The sequence below is a fragment of the Ischnura elegans genome, chromosome 5 (assembly GCF_921293095.1).
Source record: "Ischnura elegans chromosome 5, ioIscEleg1.1, whole genome shotgun sequence".
NCBI lineage: Eukaryota > Metazoa > Arthropoda > Insecta > Odonata > Coenagrionidae > Ischnura > Ischnura elegans.
In genome coordinates, this window is record NC_060250.1 from 133,716,420 (window position 1) to 133,732,192 (window position 15,773).

General features: G+C 38.1%; 1 protein-coding gene across 2 annotated transcripts in view; it reads right to left on the reverse strand.

Moving 5' to 3' along the window:
* Positions 1–15,773, reverse strand: part of LOC124159579 (28S ribosomal protein S35, mitochondrial) — a 48,251-nt gene that overhangs the window by 16,188 nt on the left and 16,290 nt on the right. The window contains exons 6-7 of one of the 2 annotated variants that reach the window (XM_046535480.1): positions 5,103–5,242; positions 3,686–3,865 (exon numbers count right to left, since the gene is read on the reverse strand). In XM_046535480.1, the coding sequence (XP_046391436.1) occupies positions 3,686–3,865; positions 5,103–5,242 (320 nt within the window). The remainder of the gene's footprint in view (positions 1–3,685; positions 3,866–5,102; positions 5,243–15,773) is intronic. The other variant, XM_046535481.1, reaches the window with a different exon arrangement.

The window sequence follows — 15,773 nt, forward strand, 5'->3', positions numbered from 1 at the left end:
TAAAAACTAGGGATGGGTCGAATAGTAGATTTCTCGAATTCGAATACCAAATCATTGCTCGAATATTCGAATACCTCGAATATTCGAATACCTCGAATTTCGAATACCTCGAATATTCGAATACCTCGAATTTCGAATACCTCGAATACTAAACGATGAATGTGAAAATGTTTGACTAGGTCGTCTATGCAGCAGGAAACCCAAGATATCTGCGAGTAATTGTGATTGCCTTTGAAGGATTCAAACAGGAATTTAGCTGATTAATGGTTTATTTTAATTTTATGTAAACAATAAGGTAATTTCCTTCGTTAAAGAAAACGAAAGGCATTGATTGTAATTCTTTACCCACCATTGGTGTATTCATAATATACAAATTATTTGGTTACAGAAATACCGGTTTAGACCAATGGCAATGGTCAATTTTATCCTCATTTGAAAAAGGCCAGATTGGCGCCCATGCGATGCCACTCCACGTGACATCACAGGGAGCTAGTTTCTACACGTGAGGATAGGAGATTTACATCGTCTGAGGTTACCAATGCGTGCATGAGGCACAGAGCTCAGGGAAACATGTCTTAAAAATCACTTTTTAAAATTGGCTAAGGTCGGAAAGTTTTCTTCGTTTGATAAGGTATTAATAATCCTTATTTAAGCCAAGCTCTACCAGCTAGCATGGTACTCGGCTACCTGCTAGCATCCTGCGTCGTAATAGCGCTCAGAGCCTCGCCCCAAGGTCACCTCACTTGCGGCAGCGAGAAGCAGAACGACGTCACGCGGAGTTTTTCCCGGCATTCATACTTACCCGTCGCGTTTTCGCGCGCTTGAAAATTTTCACTTTTAGTTTAATCGCGAAAAATAGATATCGTTTTATAAAACTCTAAAAGCGTTAAATACGTACTCCAGGAGTATTAATATTTCGATTTAGGCATACAAAAATAACAGGAAACCACCCTATTTGAGCATTACGCCAAAATGCTAAGCCTCCGTCGTATTTCTTTGTCTTTCCGGTATTTATTTTCCTGCGTAAAATGCTAAAATAAAGTCAGAAATATGTCGTGTTTGGTCTTATTCTTTTTGAAATTACGCGCACATAACTAATATTTCAATCCAATAAAAGTGTAATATCAATTGCCGAAAGTCATTGTTTGAAAACTTTTGGGCTAGTAGATGAGTCATGCAGCAGTTGACCTCCAGAAATGGGGAACTTCGAAGCAGGTAAGCAGAAAAAGGCCAGTGGGTGAGTAGAAGGGGGGGCGAGACACGTTTTCATTGTTCTCGTGTAACTTGATATATTTTTCCAAGCTAAGGTCTTCGTAATACGATCCCTGCGCGAGCTGGGATCTTTTGTTTGATTTCGGAGAAGAGGAAATCGTCAGAGTGGGTGAGGCGAATGCTGAATGGAGGGGGATAGCAGATCGTGGGAAATGCGCCAATGTCACCATCCCAAGGCACTGAGTTCCTCCCTATGGTGGTTTCATCTCCTGGGGAAGATTCAAAATAAGTGGCTGTCGTTAATAGCCACAAAGGACACATGGCAAATACCTCGTCTCATTTTATCAACAGATGGATGCGGGAAAATGCTCAGTGGGGAGAAAGAAGGAAGGGTGAAACGCGATTCTATTATTTTCCGGCGACTTGATATTTCCTTCGAAGCTGATGTCTTCGTAATACGATCCCTGCACGAGCGGGGAGCTTTTGTTTGATTTCGGGGAAGAGGAAATCGTCGGAGGGGGTGGGGCGAACGCTGAATGGAGGGGGATAGCGGATCGTGGGAAATCCGCCAATGTTGCTATCCCATGGAACTGAGGTTCTCCTGATGGGGGACACATGGGATTTTCGGAATTTTTTCACCCGATCAATTTCGGTTCCCCACGTCGAACTCTTTTCACCGCTAAAATCCACGAATTTGATGTAATTCGTCAACTTGCGTAAAACGGCACTGCGAGCACTAAATGACTACAGTTCTCTACATTTTTCCGAGTCAACTACCAACGACGTGTGAGCGACAGTGTATGACGCGAAATTCAAAGTATTCGAGGTATTCGAGACGGTACCTTTGGCATAACTATTCGAGAGCTCGAATATCGAATACTTTCTAGTATTCGCTGATACTATTCGCACATCTCTAGTAAAAACCATTTAAATGTTGCTTCATCAACCTTGTCGTAAGTTGCGGCCCGTAATCGCTTCCTCGTGTGATTTAAAGCGTTGTACATGGTGCTTATTTCTTTTTTTTTCTCTTTTTTAAAATTGCTGTCAATGAAGACGGCGATATGTCGTACTTTATGGCCACGTCCAATTTCTTCATTCCTGTGTCAAATTCTTTTAAAATGGCAATTTTCTGCTCGAGAGTGAATTGCTTTCTTTTTGGTGGCATTCTGTAAAGTCCCTACGAGTTGGAGAAAAATTTAATAAAGATCCCCAAAATTAACCATAAAACATTCTGATGGACTGCTAATGGTACCTTTTAACTTTTCGCTCACTACTACGAGGATTATGAGACTTGACAATACAATTAACGTCACCTTTAAAAGAGTTGTTGCTCCCGAGGACTTTCATCAGCTAACTCGGCGTGGGAAACTTCGCAGAAATAGCCAATATCGTTAGTAATCGATAGGTCGTTAGTTTTAGTCAATACCTATGTAATCGATTCTCTGCATGACGGCCATCATGTGAAAACGAAATGCAGACAATGCTAACATGAAAGATTTAGGTAATAGTGCTTTGTTAGCGACAATGATCAATCAACACAACCTTTAATCACATCCAAATTATTAATCATATTTCAAGGAAACAAATTCATGGATTCAGCGATGAGGAAAAAATTGAAATATGTACTGCCTTTTCAAAAAAATTAATGCGTCTATTTCGAGCGCAAATGATATCAATGAAATGGAGGATACGTAATCACAAACTTCATTATTTCGCTCTAAAGAGGTAAAGGAATTGACTTGGGGCCAAAAGTTTATTTCGTTCTAGAGAAATTTTTGCTGTACAGAGGTTCGTTGTACAGAGGATGAAAATACACATAACTTATGGGAAGAAAATCGGGACCGTAACTTTTTTTCGTTGGGTAGAGAACTCGTCTTCCATAGAGGTTTGTTCTAAAGAGGTTTGACTGCATTAATTATCAAGTTCAAACAATTTTTTAAAGAATAAAATGTTTTGAAATTTTCTTATGAGCGATTACGGCACTAAAAATGCTACACATAAAGTCTGCACAAAAGCTTCAGTTCCTCAGAATTAAAGCACTCTGGGTGATTTAAATACCTACAATTATAGCACCACATAGGAAGGGAAAAGCGAGGACGCATATGCTGTGATGCACACGCTTGAGAGGTTAACATCACTACAGTCAAATAAAATGCAAGCTCTCAGCCAGCCACTGCATGGCAGTTCTTTTGATTCAGGCTGATTTTCCCTGATAGCATGGACAACATTCTCTGACTTTTCCCAGTCACATTTCAGATACCATTACTTTTCCCTGATTACCCCTTTTTCCCAACCTGAAACAACCCTGTTAAATAATTCTCAGATACCTGATCTAGCTGTTAGTAGCAAAACTGGTCAAAACAAATCCTTCAGCACTGAAAATTGCCTATTTACTCAAGAGCAGTTATGCATCAGGTTCACTCCACCTAGCTTGAAATCGAAGACAATTCAAGCTGCAATAAATTGTACAAACCCAAGACTCATGAAAGAGAGCAGTAAGAAGGTAGAATGCATAATCTCTGTTCTGATTCTGAAGAGGACAGCGATCAGCCACCAGTGTCACAACATCCGTAGTAGGGTCATAGCGTTCCCCCACTAGCCTTAAGAATTTATCCTTAGCATGTGCATTTAATGGAAGACTTCTAACGTGGACCTACATCAAAAGAAAAATATATTATTAACAATTTTTTCATCAAACGATTAAAAGAAATACAGTTGACATACAATATTTTCTTAGCCTTGCATTACTCCTGAGGGATGCCCTTAACACCGTGACAGATGATGCACACATGTGTGTTATGACTGTATTTGCTCAATGAATGATGAATAAGTTGTGTCATGGGTAAAGGGTATCCTTAATGGACTTATTCAACAATTTTACCTTACTGTTGATTGAGATGGAGTTTTAAAAAATTAAGAGGCCTATATATTTTCATTTTTTTTGATCCAGCATCTGCTACTTGGGCTATTCACCAAAAAAATTGATGATATCACCAACTCATGCTACATGTTACTATAGCTCAGCTACTCCTAGGTCTGATGCAAAGGCCTCATATGGTTCCTAGTTGTTATAGTCTTGCATGTGATTCCTTCCCTCAAATAGGTTCTCCCCAATGGAGTGAGTGAAATCTTAATTCTCATAATGTCACTACCTAATAAAAAGTGGGCGGCAAATTTCCTGAACTTTCATTTAAAACTGCATGGCTGAATAAAGATTTCCTTGCCATAGCTAATCTTCCCCTTACATTAACTTTCCCAGGATGGCAGGAAAGGAAGTGACAGCTTCGCAGGCATGGAAGTCGCCTGCTAGCCGGCAGGCAGTGGCCAGGTGAAAAATTGAAAATGATCCTAATCCAATATAAGGTAAATGACTCTTTTCACAATGGAATTCACAGTGAGCCAGAGTGGTGTATTGTCAAATTCATACGATTAACAACTGTAACTTAGCAGAAAATATACTATGTTACAGTATCCCCAAAGATGGAAATAAATTTTTTTTTCTTATCAAATTTTAACAATACTAATACTTAAACACTAGCAAATAATTTTAAATGCTTTCCCCAAGTGTTACAATGTGAATATGTAGTTCTTTCTTGCTCATCGCTCTTAATTTAGCCATATATATTAATTACTTATTTCCCGAGGTAGAAGATTATTGGTCCACCATTGCCAATGTTTTTCTCTTAAGACTTACTCCATACCCATTCTTATTTTCAGGCAGAATCACACTGCCTTGGCAGTATCACACTGCCCTTATCTGAATGCAGTGATCTCTTCAGGCCCGTGTTTAATGATGCGCTGTATTATACAGTCTTTCTCCCACACTGGCGATGAGAGTTCCATAATAGACCCCCAAAAATGATGAAATTTTTGAACCATAAAAACCAAACCTTTACAGTTACAATCCGAGAAAGAGGGTCACGTATTGAAGGTGATGAATGGCAGTAAGTGCTGGTTGAAACTTCTATGGGTCTATGAGATTCTTGTTGTTCATCAGTTTCCAGACCCTTAGGCCAATCAGTGCAAAACTCTGGAAGATAAAAACATTCGCACATTAGCCACTATGAATGAAGGTAGTGAAATTACTACAAACATGGCATGAAATATTATCAATAATTGGAGATTTAAGGTGAAGACAATACATATGTGCTGAGAAAAAAACAAAATACATCAATAAGTCCAAATGGTGCACTGCAATCTATGAAAATATAACCAGGGGGTAATTTTTATTTAACCCATATATTTTCAGTAGTTCCTGTCATTTGCATCGCATTCACTATTAGTTATGGAGCTATTTTAGTTACTGATGGGAAAGATTTCAATGGTTCACAAAATTAAAAAGCATTGGAAATTCTTACACTTAAAACAGGTTGATGGCAGCGTATTCAAACATGTACATAACTTCTACTAGAGGGGAATGAGATTCCTGATCGTTCATCAGTTTCCAAACCCTCATACGCTCTTACCCTTACTCAATCTGTGCAAAATTCTGGAGAATACAAAACTGTTATACCACACAGAAACTGCTTTGAATAACTAAGAGGAGCAATACAGAGCAACACAATCTTATCTCACACCTCAGTCTTCACTTGCTGTACTTGCTGTACTTCCCCTTGATAAATTATCCAGGCCCAGAACTTTTAAGCGGCTCTTTAGTGAAGTAAACATTGCTTCTTTCCTGAGTGATATTAGGCTTGAAAATTGGCAAGATGTGTACCATGGAGATAACTTTGATTCTAGTTTTGACCTGTTTTATGATAGGTTTCTATATAAATTCAACTGTTCTTTTCCCCTTACATGCATGGCACGCACCAATCGTTGCGCAAAAAAGTGGGTAACCAGTGATATTCAACAGATGTCTGTCAAGCTCAAGGAACTAGCTTTCAAGTGTAAGGTATCAAATAACCCGGAAGCTATGACTGAATATAAACTACAGAAAAAGGTCTATCGTAAAACACTAAACAATGCTAAACGTTCATTTAATGATAATAGGATTTTAGCAGCATCAAATAAACCAAGAGAAATTTGGAACATTATCAACAGTAATAAAAACATTACTAAAACCTGTTTGCCTAACCCACTAGATACAGGTGGTAACCCTACCTCTAATTTTTCCTATCTTGCCAATGCATTTGTGCAACACTTTTCACCACCAGCAAATACTGTGATACCTTCATCCTTCGATGTTCTGGCAACAGTTCAACACAACCCTCATTCTTTCTTTCTCACCCCATGTACAGTCACTGAACTCAAAACCATAATACTTCGGTTGGGCTCTAATCACAGTCCTGGTAATGATGGTATTCCTGGTAGAATCATTTCAGCATTTTATCCTTATATTCTGGACCCCTTGTTGTTCCTAGTCAATGAATCCCTTCGATTAGGTATATTTCCAAAGGCACTAAAAGAATCCAAAGTCATTCCAATCTTCAAACGGAAGGGTAATACCAATGATTTGAGTAACTATCACCCAATTTCTCTGCAGTCACTGTTTGTCAAAATATTTGAGAAAGTTTTCTATGCTAGACTTGTGTCATTTCTAGAATCACATAACCTAATCTCATCAAGCCAGCATGGTTTTAGAAAAAATAGGTCCACCTCAACAGCTGTGCATGATGCTGTGTATTTCATTCTTGCATCACTAGATAACAAATTAGATACCGTGGGCTTATTTATTGACTTCTCACAGGCCTTTAACAATGTTAACCATCACTTACTGTTAAAGAAACTGGAAAAGTTAGGCATTCGTGGTATCCCAAATAACTGGATTCAATCCTATTTATTTGATAGATCTCAAAGAGTTAGTTTGAATATTGAAGGTTCTGTGTACAACTCCACGCCTAAAGATGTTTATTGTGGAGTCCCTCAGGGATCTATTTTGGGCCCTATATTATTTCTGATATATATTAATGATCTCCCTCATAATCTACAAACAGACTGTTCAAAGATTGTCCTTTATGCTGATGATACTAACATTCTAGTTTCATCCACATCACTACAGTGCACAATTGAGAAAAGTGAAATACTTCTTCAGCAGTTGAGTGACTGGTGTTCTTTAAATTGCTTAGATATAAATGTTGATAAATCCCTAGCCATGCACTTTAATCTCAGGAGAAAACATGGTGTTGACCTTAATCTTGCCCATGATGGTCAATTTATGCGCCAAGCGCAAGTTGTTAAATTTAGGGATGAGTCGATTCCAAATGTCGATTCTCGATTCCACCGATTCTCGGGCACGGAATCGAGAATCGAGCGCCTAAAGTCGATTCCGATTCCATCGATTCCAGGAAGATAAATGTTTTGAGCATAGACTATGAGTTTGGGGCATAAATGCTGCCACACACCTAAGCGGCCGCGGTGTCAGCCTTGCCCGCGCGGAGGATACGCCCCGCACGCGGGTGCTGCGACGAACATACCTAAGCGGCCTCGGAAACATGAAAATGTCGGCAAGAGCGACAAACCGACGAACCCTGAAATACCTCGTGTTCATGAGCAACTCTCAGAGAAAAAAAATTGGAAACCACTGGATCGGGAAGCAACGCATGCGTTTTCCGTTCTTTTATTAACCGCTGGTCACGGCAAATCAAATTGTTACGATTATGAATCACATTCGGAGAATTCATCTGGACCACCAATTTTAAAGTATAATAGATCGAAAAATATTTTTTTTACTTTCGAATGATCTTTGAAGTCTGATGATAATAAAAACGTGCAGAGAGCGAGTTTTTCTGTGAAAAAAGTTTCTTATAAATACGCGCTGAGAGCGGTTTTTTTTATATAAGTAACTTTTTTAGACTAACACGCGCCTGCGTCCATAATAAAAAAAATTAGACACATTCGCGTTTGTATAGCCCAGTTTCATCAATGCAACCCTTGAGGAAGTTTATACTTGCTTGGCATAAGCCGCCGCGGCCTCCGGGCGGACTCGACAGGTTGCATTCGGCCGCCACCGCGCACCCGCCAGGCTGCTCTGGTATGTATCGACGCCATGAACGCTACATTATTGTTTAGCCACCGCGGCCAAACGAGAATGTAGCCACCGCGGCTATTGTTATTTTTAGGGATGATCGGATCGGATACCTCGGATCCAAATACCCGCGGATATTGCCCTTCATCGGATCCAAAGTCGCGGAAGACATCGGATCTGGGGCCATATTCTGTAACTCCAAACCGATCGGTGCGGCACCGATTCGTCGGGTGCGACGTCACACCGACTCCCGGTAAGAAGTCGTGCGATTCTGTACGAACCCGATCGGTGCGGCACCGACGTGAGGGCGAGAGATCGTCGGTAGCCGTACCGACAGCAAAAAGGTGTCGGTACGGCCACCGACTAGTGGGTTTCATGAACTCCCAGGTGCGCATTGTACGTTTTATTTTGTTTTTATCTCATCACCGAGTAAATAATGAGGTTTGCTGCAATGTTATCTTTTCCTGCCCCTTCGAATAGGCCTCTATAATTCACTGTGTCTACATCTATATTGATTACCTTGACATAAATATAAGATATTGGTTAATAAACATTAGGTTTGCCACTATATAATGACTTTCTCTCATTTATGTTACCACTTTCACTCACTTGTAATAGGATTTCTTTCACTCTATCATCATTTATTTGCTCCTTTGACATAAAAAAGATATTTTTGATTAAATATGAGTTTTGCCGCAATGTTATCACTTTATCTCACTCTGAATAGGCAACTATTATTTCACTCAATCATCATTTGGCGTTTCTCTCGGCATAGAAATAAGATCTTTTTATTTAAGTATGAAGTTTGCCACAACGGTATCAGTTTATTTCATCTGTAACAGGCAACTATATTTCATTTTATCGTCAGCCATTGATTCCCTTGACGATGAAAGAAGATATTTGTTAATAAGTATGAGGTTTACCGCAATATTATCATTTTCTCTCACTTGGAATGCGCAACTTAAACATATGTATTTCACCCAATCACAATTTCTTTACTTCCTCGTCATTACACTTCTTTTAATTACACCCAGTTCCATATTTTTATAACAATTTCCTAACTTGTTCCTCTAATATGACATTTACATTTGCTTTTGAATCCTACGTTCACGTTCCATGGTATGTTATTTATTTTCGTCTGCTACGGTGCCAATGGCATAACCTTCCGTTGATAACATTTAGACGGAACTTACTTAATGACAACTATATTACCAAATCATGAATAAATAGCAATATACGGAACCAATATTTAAAAAAAGAAACTACGATCTCAAGGATAGTTTCAATAATTCATTCCAGCAACAACAATCTCCATCACATACAAACTTTATTGTGATGTTGTAATATTGTTTCCTTCGATTCTGTATGTACAGCATTACTACCACACATTATATAAGCATTGTTAACAACTTATCCAATATCGTTTATCTTAATCTAGCAATAAGTCGCAATTTCCGCAAATAAAAAGATTGAGAATGATGACAACAAACTGTGCCAATGAGTCTTCACTTGTTTTTACCCTTCTTTCATTGGTGGAGACACGTTAGATGACTTCTAACTTCGGATATATTCGGATTTTCCCTGTTTGAGAAGGAGGGGGAACCGTACCGACTGGTTTGATACCGACGACCATACTGAATCGCTGAATTAGCCGTCGTCGGTATGGAAACCGTCGTCGGTACGGAATGATGTGCTGTCGGTGGGCTGGGAAGGGAAACCGACCGGTGCGGTACCGACGAAATACAGAATACGGCCCCTGGATCGGAAATTTTAAATAATAGCTTCAGTGAATGTAACGTAGTGGAAAGATTTCCGATTCTCTCTTCGAATGCGCCGTCGCATGCGATTCTTGTCCTACTCATGAACTGTTTTGTTTGAAAGCTCTCGCAGAGGTTGCAAGTAGAATTTCAGCCGTGGCCAGGATTTTCAGCATTTCAAAAGTACCGTATATCTCTGAATATAGTCCCCCCCCGAATATAGTCCCCCCCCCCCCAATTTTGAGACCTCAGTTTTGGGAAAAATTTTAAAATGTAAAGGAAGGCAATTTTTCTGTGGTTAGCAAGTTAAGATTCTAGATTCGATAAAAACTATTATTTTCTGTGAAGATTAAGAACAAATCTGTTCACATATTTTCCATCACAACAAAATAACTATAACTAAAACATGTTGTGATCCATTGCATGTATCAGTAATTTATAGTTCCTTAACCAGATGTAATGAAGAAATGAGAAATTTTTTTAAGTATCCAAGGCTATTGTATTTTTTAAACCTTCACAAATTATTAATATTTTTGATTTCCAAATGACTACAGACAATGTCAATATATAAGCTTTAACTTAAAGCCCATAAACAGTATTGCATTTGGCCCTGAAACTTCCTTAGATCCAGTGTAACACACCCATCAAGTCATCACAAATCCAAGTGACCTGAAGAATTTAGGAAATCTAAATAAAATTGTGTTAAATAAATTATAAATATTATAAAAATATTGCTATCAAATGCCTGCTAAGCAAAACAATTTAACTACAGGACTTAAAAATATCAAAGTAATAAAATTAAGAAATAAACTTTTTCCAACAAACATTAAAACTGAAAAAAAATTATATCAATTTCCAATGCCTCATCGCGAATCATTGCATAAGTTACACAAAGAGCTTCTGCTCTGCATTTGCACACAAATTCGACGATATTTTCCTCTAATTCTTTGAATCTGCCGCATCGAGACCCCCGAAATGACTTCCGCAATGTATTAGCGCTTTGCTAGCGCTGTAAATACTATGATTTACGGCGTATTCTGCAACGGCTATTTTTAAATTGGCATCGAAACTCCGTCTTTGAAGGCCTCTAATCTGCGGCAGGATTGATCCTCATCTTTCTACTTGATCCATCACCTCACTGTTGAACGTAAAATTATTTTTAATAAAGAAAATATCGCGGAAATAATTGCGAAACGTTATGCGACGTAATTTATCGATCCTATTTACCCTGACAAATTGAAGATATTCCTCAATAAATTGATTACACTTTCGATGCTGAGTCGCTGGATTTCGATCAAATGCAGTAATGCCGGCGCTTCTGGTTTAAAGTCGTCGATTATTGCGCCTTTTCAGAAACAAATGCATCACCTATTGCGCTCCTGCGAAGGCGGTGGTTGTAAACACGAACCGCACGGGCACATGGACGTATAGTAGCTACGGACGCAATGAAATGCTAAATCGTCACGAAAGGTTCACTTTATCTCTTTATTTTTCGCAATTATTTAAATCGTGTAGTTATTAAATGAGCGACGGGTACATATACTATTGATTCAATTCTAGTGTTCGATTAATGTAATGATAGTGTGTGTTTAGTTTTCATTTTAATTATTTACTGTTTTGCGTCATTAAGTGATCAGTGTCGATTGAATTATTCTAACAATACTTTTCCAAGAAAAATTAGCGGCTACCCGATGGATTCCGTGAAAACGCATATTCGATATGATATTTGAATCGGAATAATCGTATCTTTACAACATTTGTGGTAAAAATTGTCTTAATTTCCGGTAAAACGTGGCAGTATTTACTAATATCTCCGATTATAATCCTCATAAATATACTCAAATAGAAAGACTACGAGAACATTAGCCATTATGCCGTTATTTATTACTTTATGGTCACCTTTAGTATACTGAATTGGATTACACTCGATTATAGTCCCCCCCCTTACTTTTCCGCGGCCATTTTTGGAAAAAAAGGGGGGACTATATTCGGAGATACACGGTAACTATGTCGCAGATTTCAGAAAACCACCCTCGGCCGTCCATCAGCCCGTGCCTCTGTTGTTTTTTTTCGCATCCGAAATCACACGGACCAAAAATCATTGTCTTCTAAGGAAAATATCAAATCACACGAAAACAATTGAAGCGTGTTTCATCCCTACCTCGTCTCACCAACTGACCTTTTTTGGCCTACCTGCTTCAATTCTCCGTTTCTAGACTACAAATGCTAGGAGAGTGACTTTCTGGGAAAGTGTTAAAATTGGTTTAAAACCCATTATTTAGTGCCCGGTTTTTTCAACAATTTTCCCCCCTGGTTTTGGAACTCCCCCCCCCCCCCCCCCCCCCCAATAGGGTTGTTCACCATATTTTTTTTATTTAAGAAATCGAAAGATCGTGCTTCAGAAGGAGCAATGACAATAATATTATGCTATTTTCTTCATTGTACATGTTTAGAGAAGGCTTTAAACAGTGACAAATTTTACGTTACGCCAAAAAGCCCTACTTCCATCTTGAATTGGTGTGTGACGTCACAAGCCTGTAGATGCCCTACTGCAGTGTTTGAAGTGGCTCAGCAGGGTTATTCCACTTTTTTTTAAAGATCTCCAGCGTCTGCCGCCAGATCAGTGTTTAAAGAAAATCCAAATTTATCCTTTAATAAGAGTAATAATAAGCAAAATTACCCTTACTTGTACATATTTATTGCTCATCATATCACAAATAGCACTACAACGCACACATTTCACGAGCTGTCTTTTTGATACGTATAATCAGTATATTCCAAATCAACTGATTCAATAAAAAACTTGGCTCACAATAAATATAAAACACTATTATGTAACACTAATAAAACATGACAATCGGTTTTCCAATCACTCTGCACACACAAAAGAATTTGCACTCCTTGAAGTTCGTAAGGATTCTCCACACCTCACTTACCACTCATCACTAACGACTTAGAATCAGTTTAGGTTATTTTACATTGACATTACGAAGACAATGAAATGAATAGGCTGAAACAAATTATTAAACTAGCTAAACCAGTTATTGTAACATCAAAAAACTTAGAATTTCACTTTCACTATTACCGTAACCAAAATATGACCAAAATAAACAACAGCGCAACGAAATTCGTGAAATGTAAACACTGACGAATGCTCCAAATGAATTGGCAATAGGTAATAAAATCAAACAGAACTTATAGGCGAACAAACGAATGAAAATTAATACACGTTCGATGTATCCTCTAAGTACAACTAGCTCAAATATGAAACATATCCTTCGCAATAGTTAGATACCTTAGATCGAAATGTATAGGGCTGATTGAACCAGCATGGAAGAAATAAATAATTTCGTCGAAGATGTTACATTCACAACTCACTTCACTTGTCGCTTCACTCTTTACTTCATCGTCTATATGCAATCAATTCACTCAGGGGTACATTAAGGGCACAAATTTTGTTCACTTGCACTAGCGGCAAAATGAAAGTTCACTGCACGTAGGTAGTTTCCTTGCAAATGCAGCTATACAAAACTTTCAATTCCTGTCAACAATTACACTACATACGTTTCCTGCCTAACTTGAAGAATGGATTTTATGTCGCCTTGATCCATCCGGAAGCTTCATGCACAACATAGGCCATTTCAAAATAAGGAATAACCTTGGCAAATGTCCAGTCGGCATGCAGAGTGCTCAGCTTGGCATCGAGCGATCGAGGGTACAGGCCAGCCGTACAGGCTTGTTTCGTCATCACCTCTATTTCAAGATGGCCGACCGTTTTTGGCGGCGTTTAAAATTGTTCGAATTTTGATTGCTAATAACTCCATCATTACTTTTTCAACGCATCTGTCATTCATCCCAATCAAAATGAAATTACATCAGAAGTGATATACATTCGTTTTTTTAGACCGTTCTGATAGGCTTGAACAACCCTATTGAAATTCCTGGCTACGCCACTGCTCCTTCCCCTCCACCTCTCCTTTACACGCTTTTGCTGCCCACTCCTTCCTCATGCTGAGCGGTTGAGCACCTCGTCGCACGTGACGTTATTACCGTTTTAAATACTTTTAATTGTGTTGCTGATTGCGCAGTTGCAATTTAATTTAATGATGCACTAATAAAAATGTCTTTCATTGTGTATAAACATTTCCATTAACAGGAGAACCAATGAATGCAGTGTGCGTGCACTGTGGCGTAAATTATTGCGAGGATGTGCTAAATCCACCTCACCATACTAAAGCATTTTCGGATTAAACACAAGTCCGTATGCGATGAGAAAGTAAAATTCGGGGGAAACGCGTGTGAGGAAAATTTGAATTCAGTCGATAGCAGGGGGGTAGCCAGGAATTTTGTTAAGGGGGGGTCCAAAACCAGGGGGGGAAATTTTTAAACGACAGGGTACAAAGGAGAGGTTTTCAAACTAATTTTAACGCCCTTCATAATAGAAAAAACTTCATTTTTCAGAGATTCATTTTTTTTTCATTTTTGTAAATTCATGATTTTTAATATTTTGTTTCCTTTTATGAAGGAAAGTAATTGTGTTATTATATTTTGGGGGGTCCTCTCGCTACGCTACTGGTCAGTGGTTCATCCTAAGATTTTTCCTATTTTCATTTCCAAACCCAAGCGTAACAGTTTAGGCCCTGAGTACGTAAAGATGTTTTTAAAAAACAACTTGAAAGCCCATAAAATAATTTTTAATTTATAAAAATATAAAAATGTGTATGAAAATCTAAAAAGCATTCCATTCATTGTATGTACCCACAATAAACTTGAATAATGACTTTGTTTAATGGCAGGAATTCGAAAATGCATTTGGAATCGAAAATATCCGATTCGAAAGATCTGGCTCCAAAAATCCTGGATCTGTCCATCCCTAGTTATTTTATTCCATTCAATTCTTAAATTTTAATGACAGCAATACCACAGATAAATCAAAATCCCACCTGCTATAAGGAGTAAGAATCGATGGAATCGGAATCGAGAATCGGGAATCGATTTGAAGGAATCGAAATTGGAATCGGAATCGAAAAAAAGTGGAATCGACTCATCCCTAGTTAAATTCCTAGGACTTACAATCTCGTCAAATCTATCTTGGGATGAACATATCTGTTATCTACTTAAAATTCTATGCTCCACTTGTTTTCTTATACGTTTCATTAGATTTTCTGTTAGTTCTGACGTGCTGTTAACACTTTATTATGGCCAATTTTACTCCCGCATCATTACTAGCATTATTTACTGGGGATCATCACTTGCTTCAGTTAAGCTTTTTAGGCTGCAAAAGAAAACTGCACGACTTATGGTCTTTGCTCCTTATAATGCCCCATGTCGACCTATTTTTAAAAGACTCAATATTCTCCCACTCCCATGTGTGTATATTCTTTCTGTCCTCATGCTTATCAAAACTAATTTCTATGAGTTCCCTAAAAACTGTGATGTCCATGATTATTACACAAGAGGTCATGATACCATTCATTATAATTATGTCAGAACTAAATCAGCCTTTCTAGGTCCAAAAACTATAGGGTTACGCCTGTACAATAAATTACCATCCAGTTTAAAAAATTGTAAAACTTCTGGTTCATTTAAAAGACAAGCTAAACGCTTTTTACTAGATAAATTATATTATTCTGTAGATGAATTTCTTCAGGGTAATAGTGCATAATTATTTGTCTTTTATATTTTTTTATGAACCTGTGTTATTTTTTTTATGTACCTGTGTTATTTTTTATGTTACCTGACGACTCCTATACCAGTGTAATCTGGTCTTTGGATAATAAAATATACTATACTATACTATACTTCTGAGCCATTGTTTACATCTAATTTATTTATAC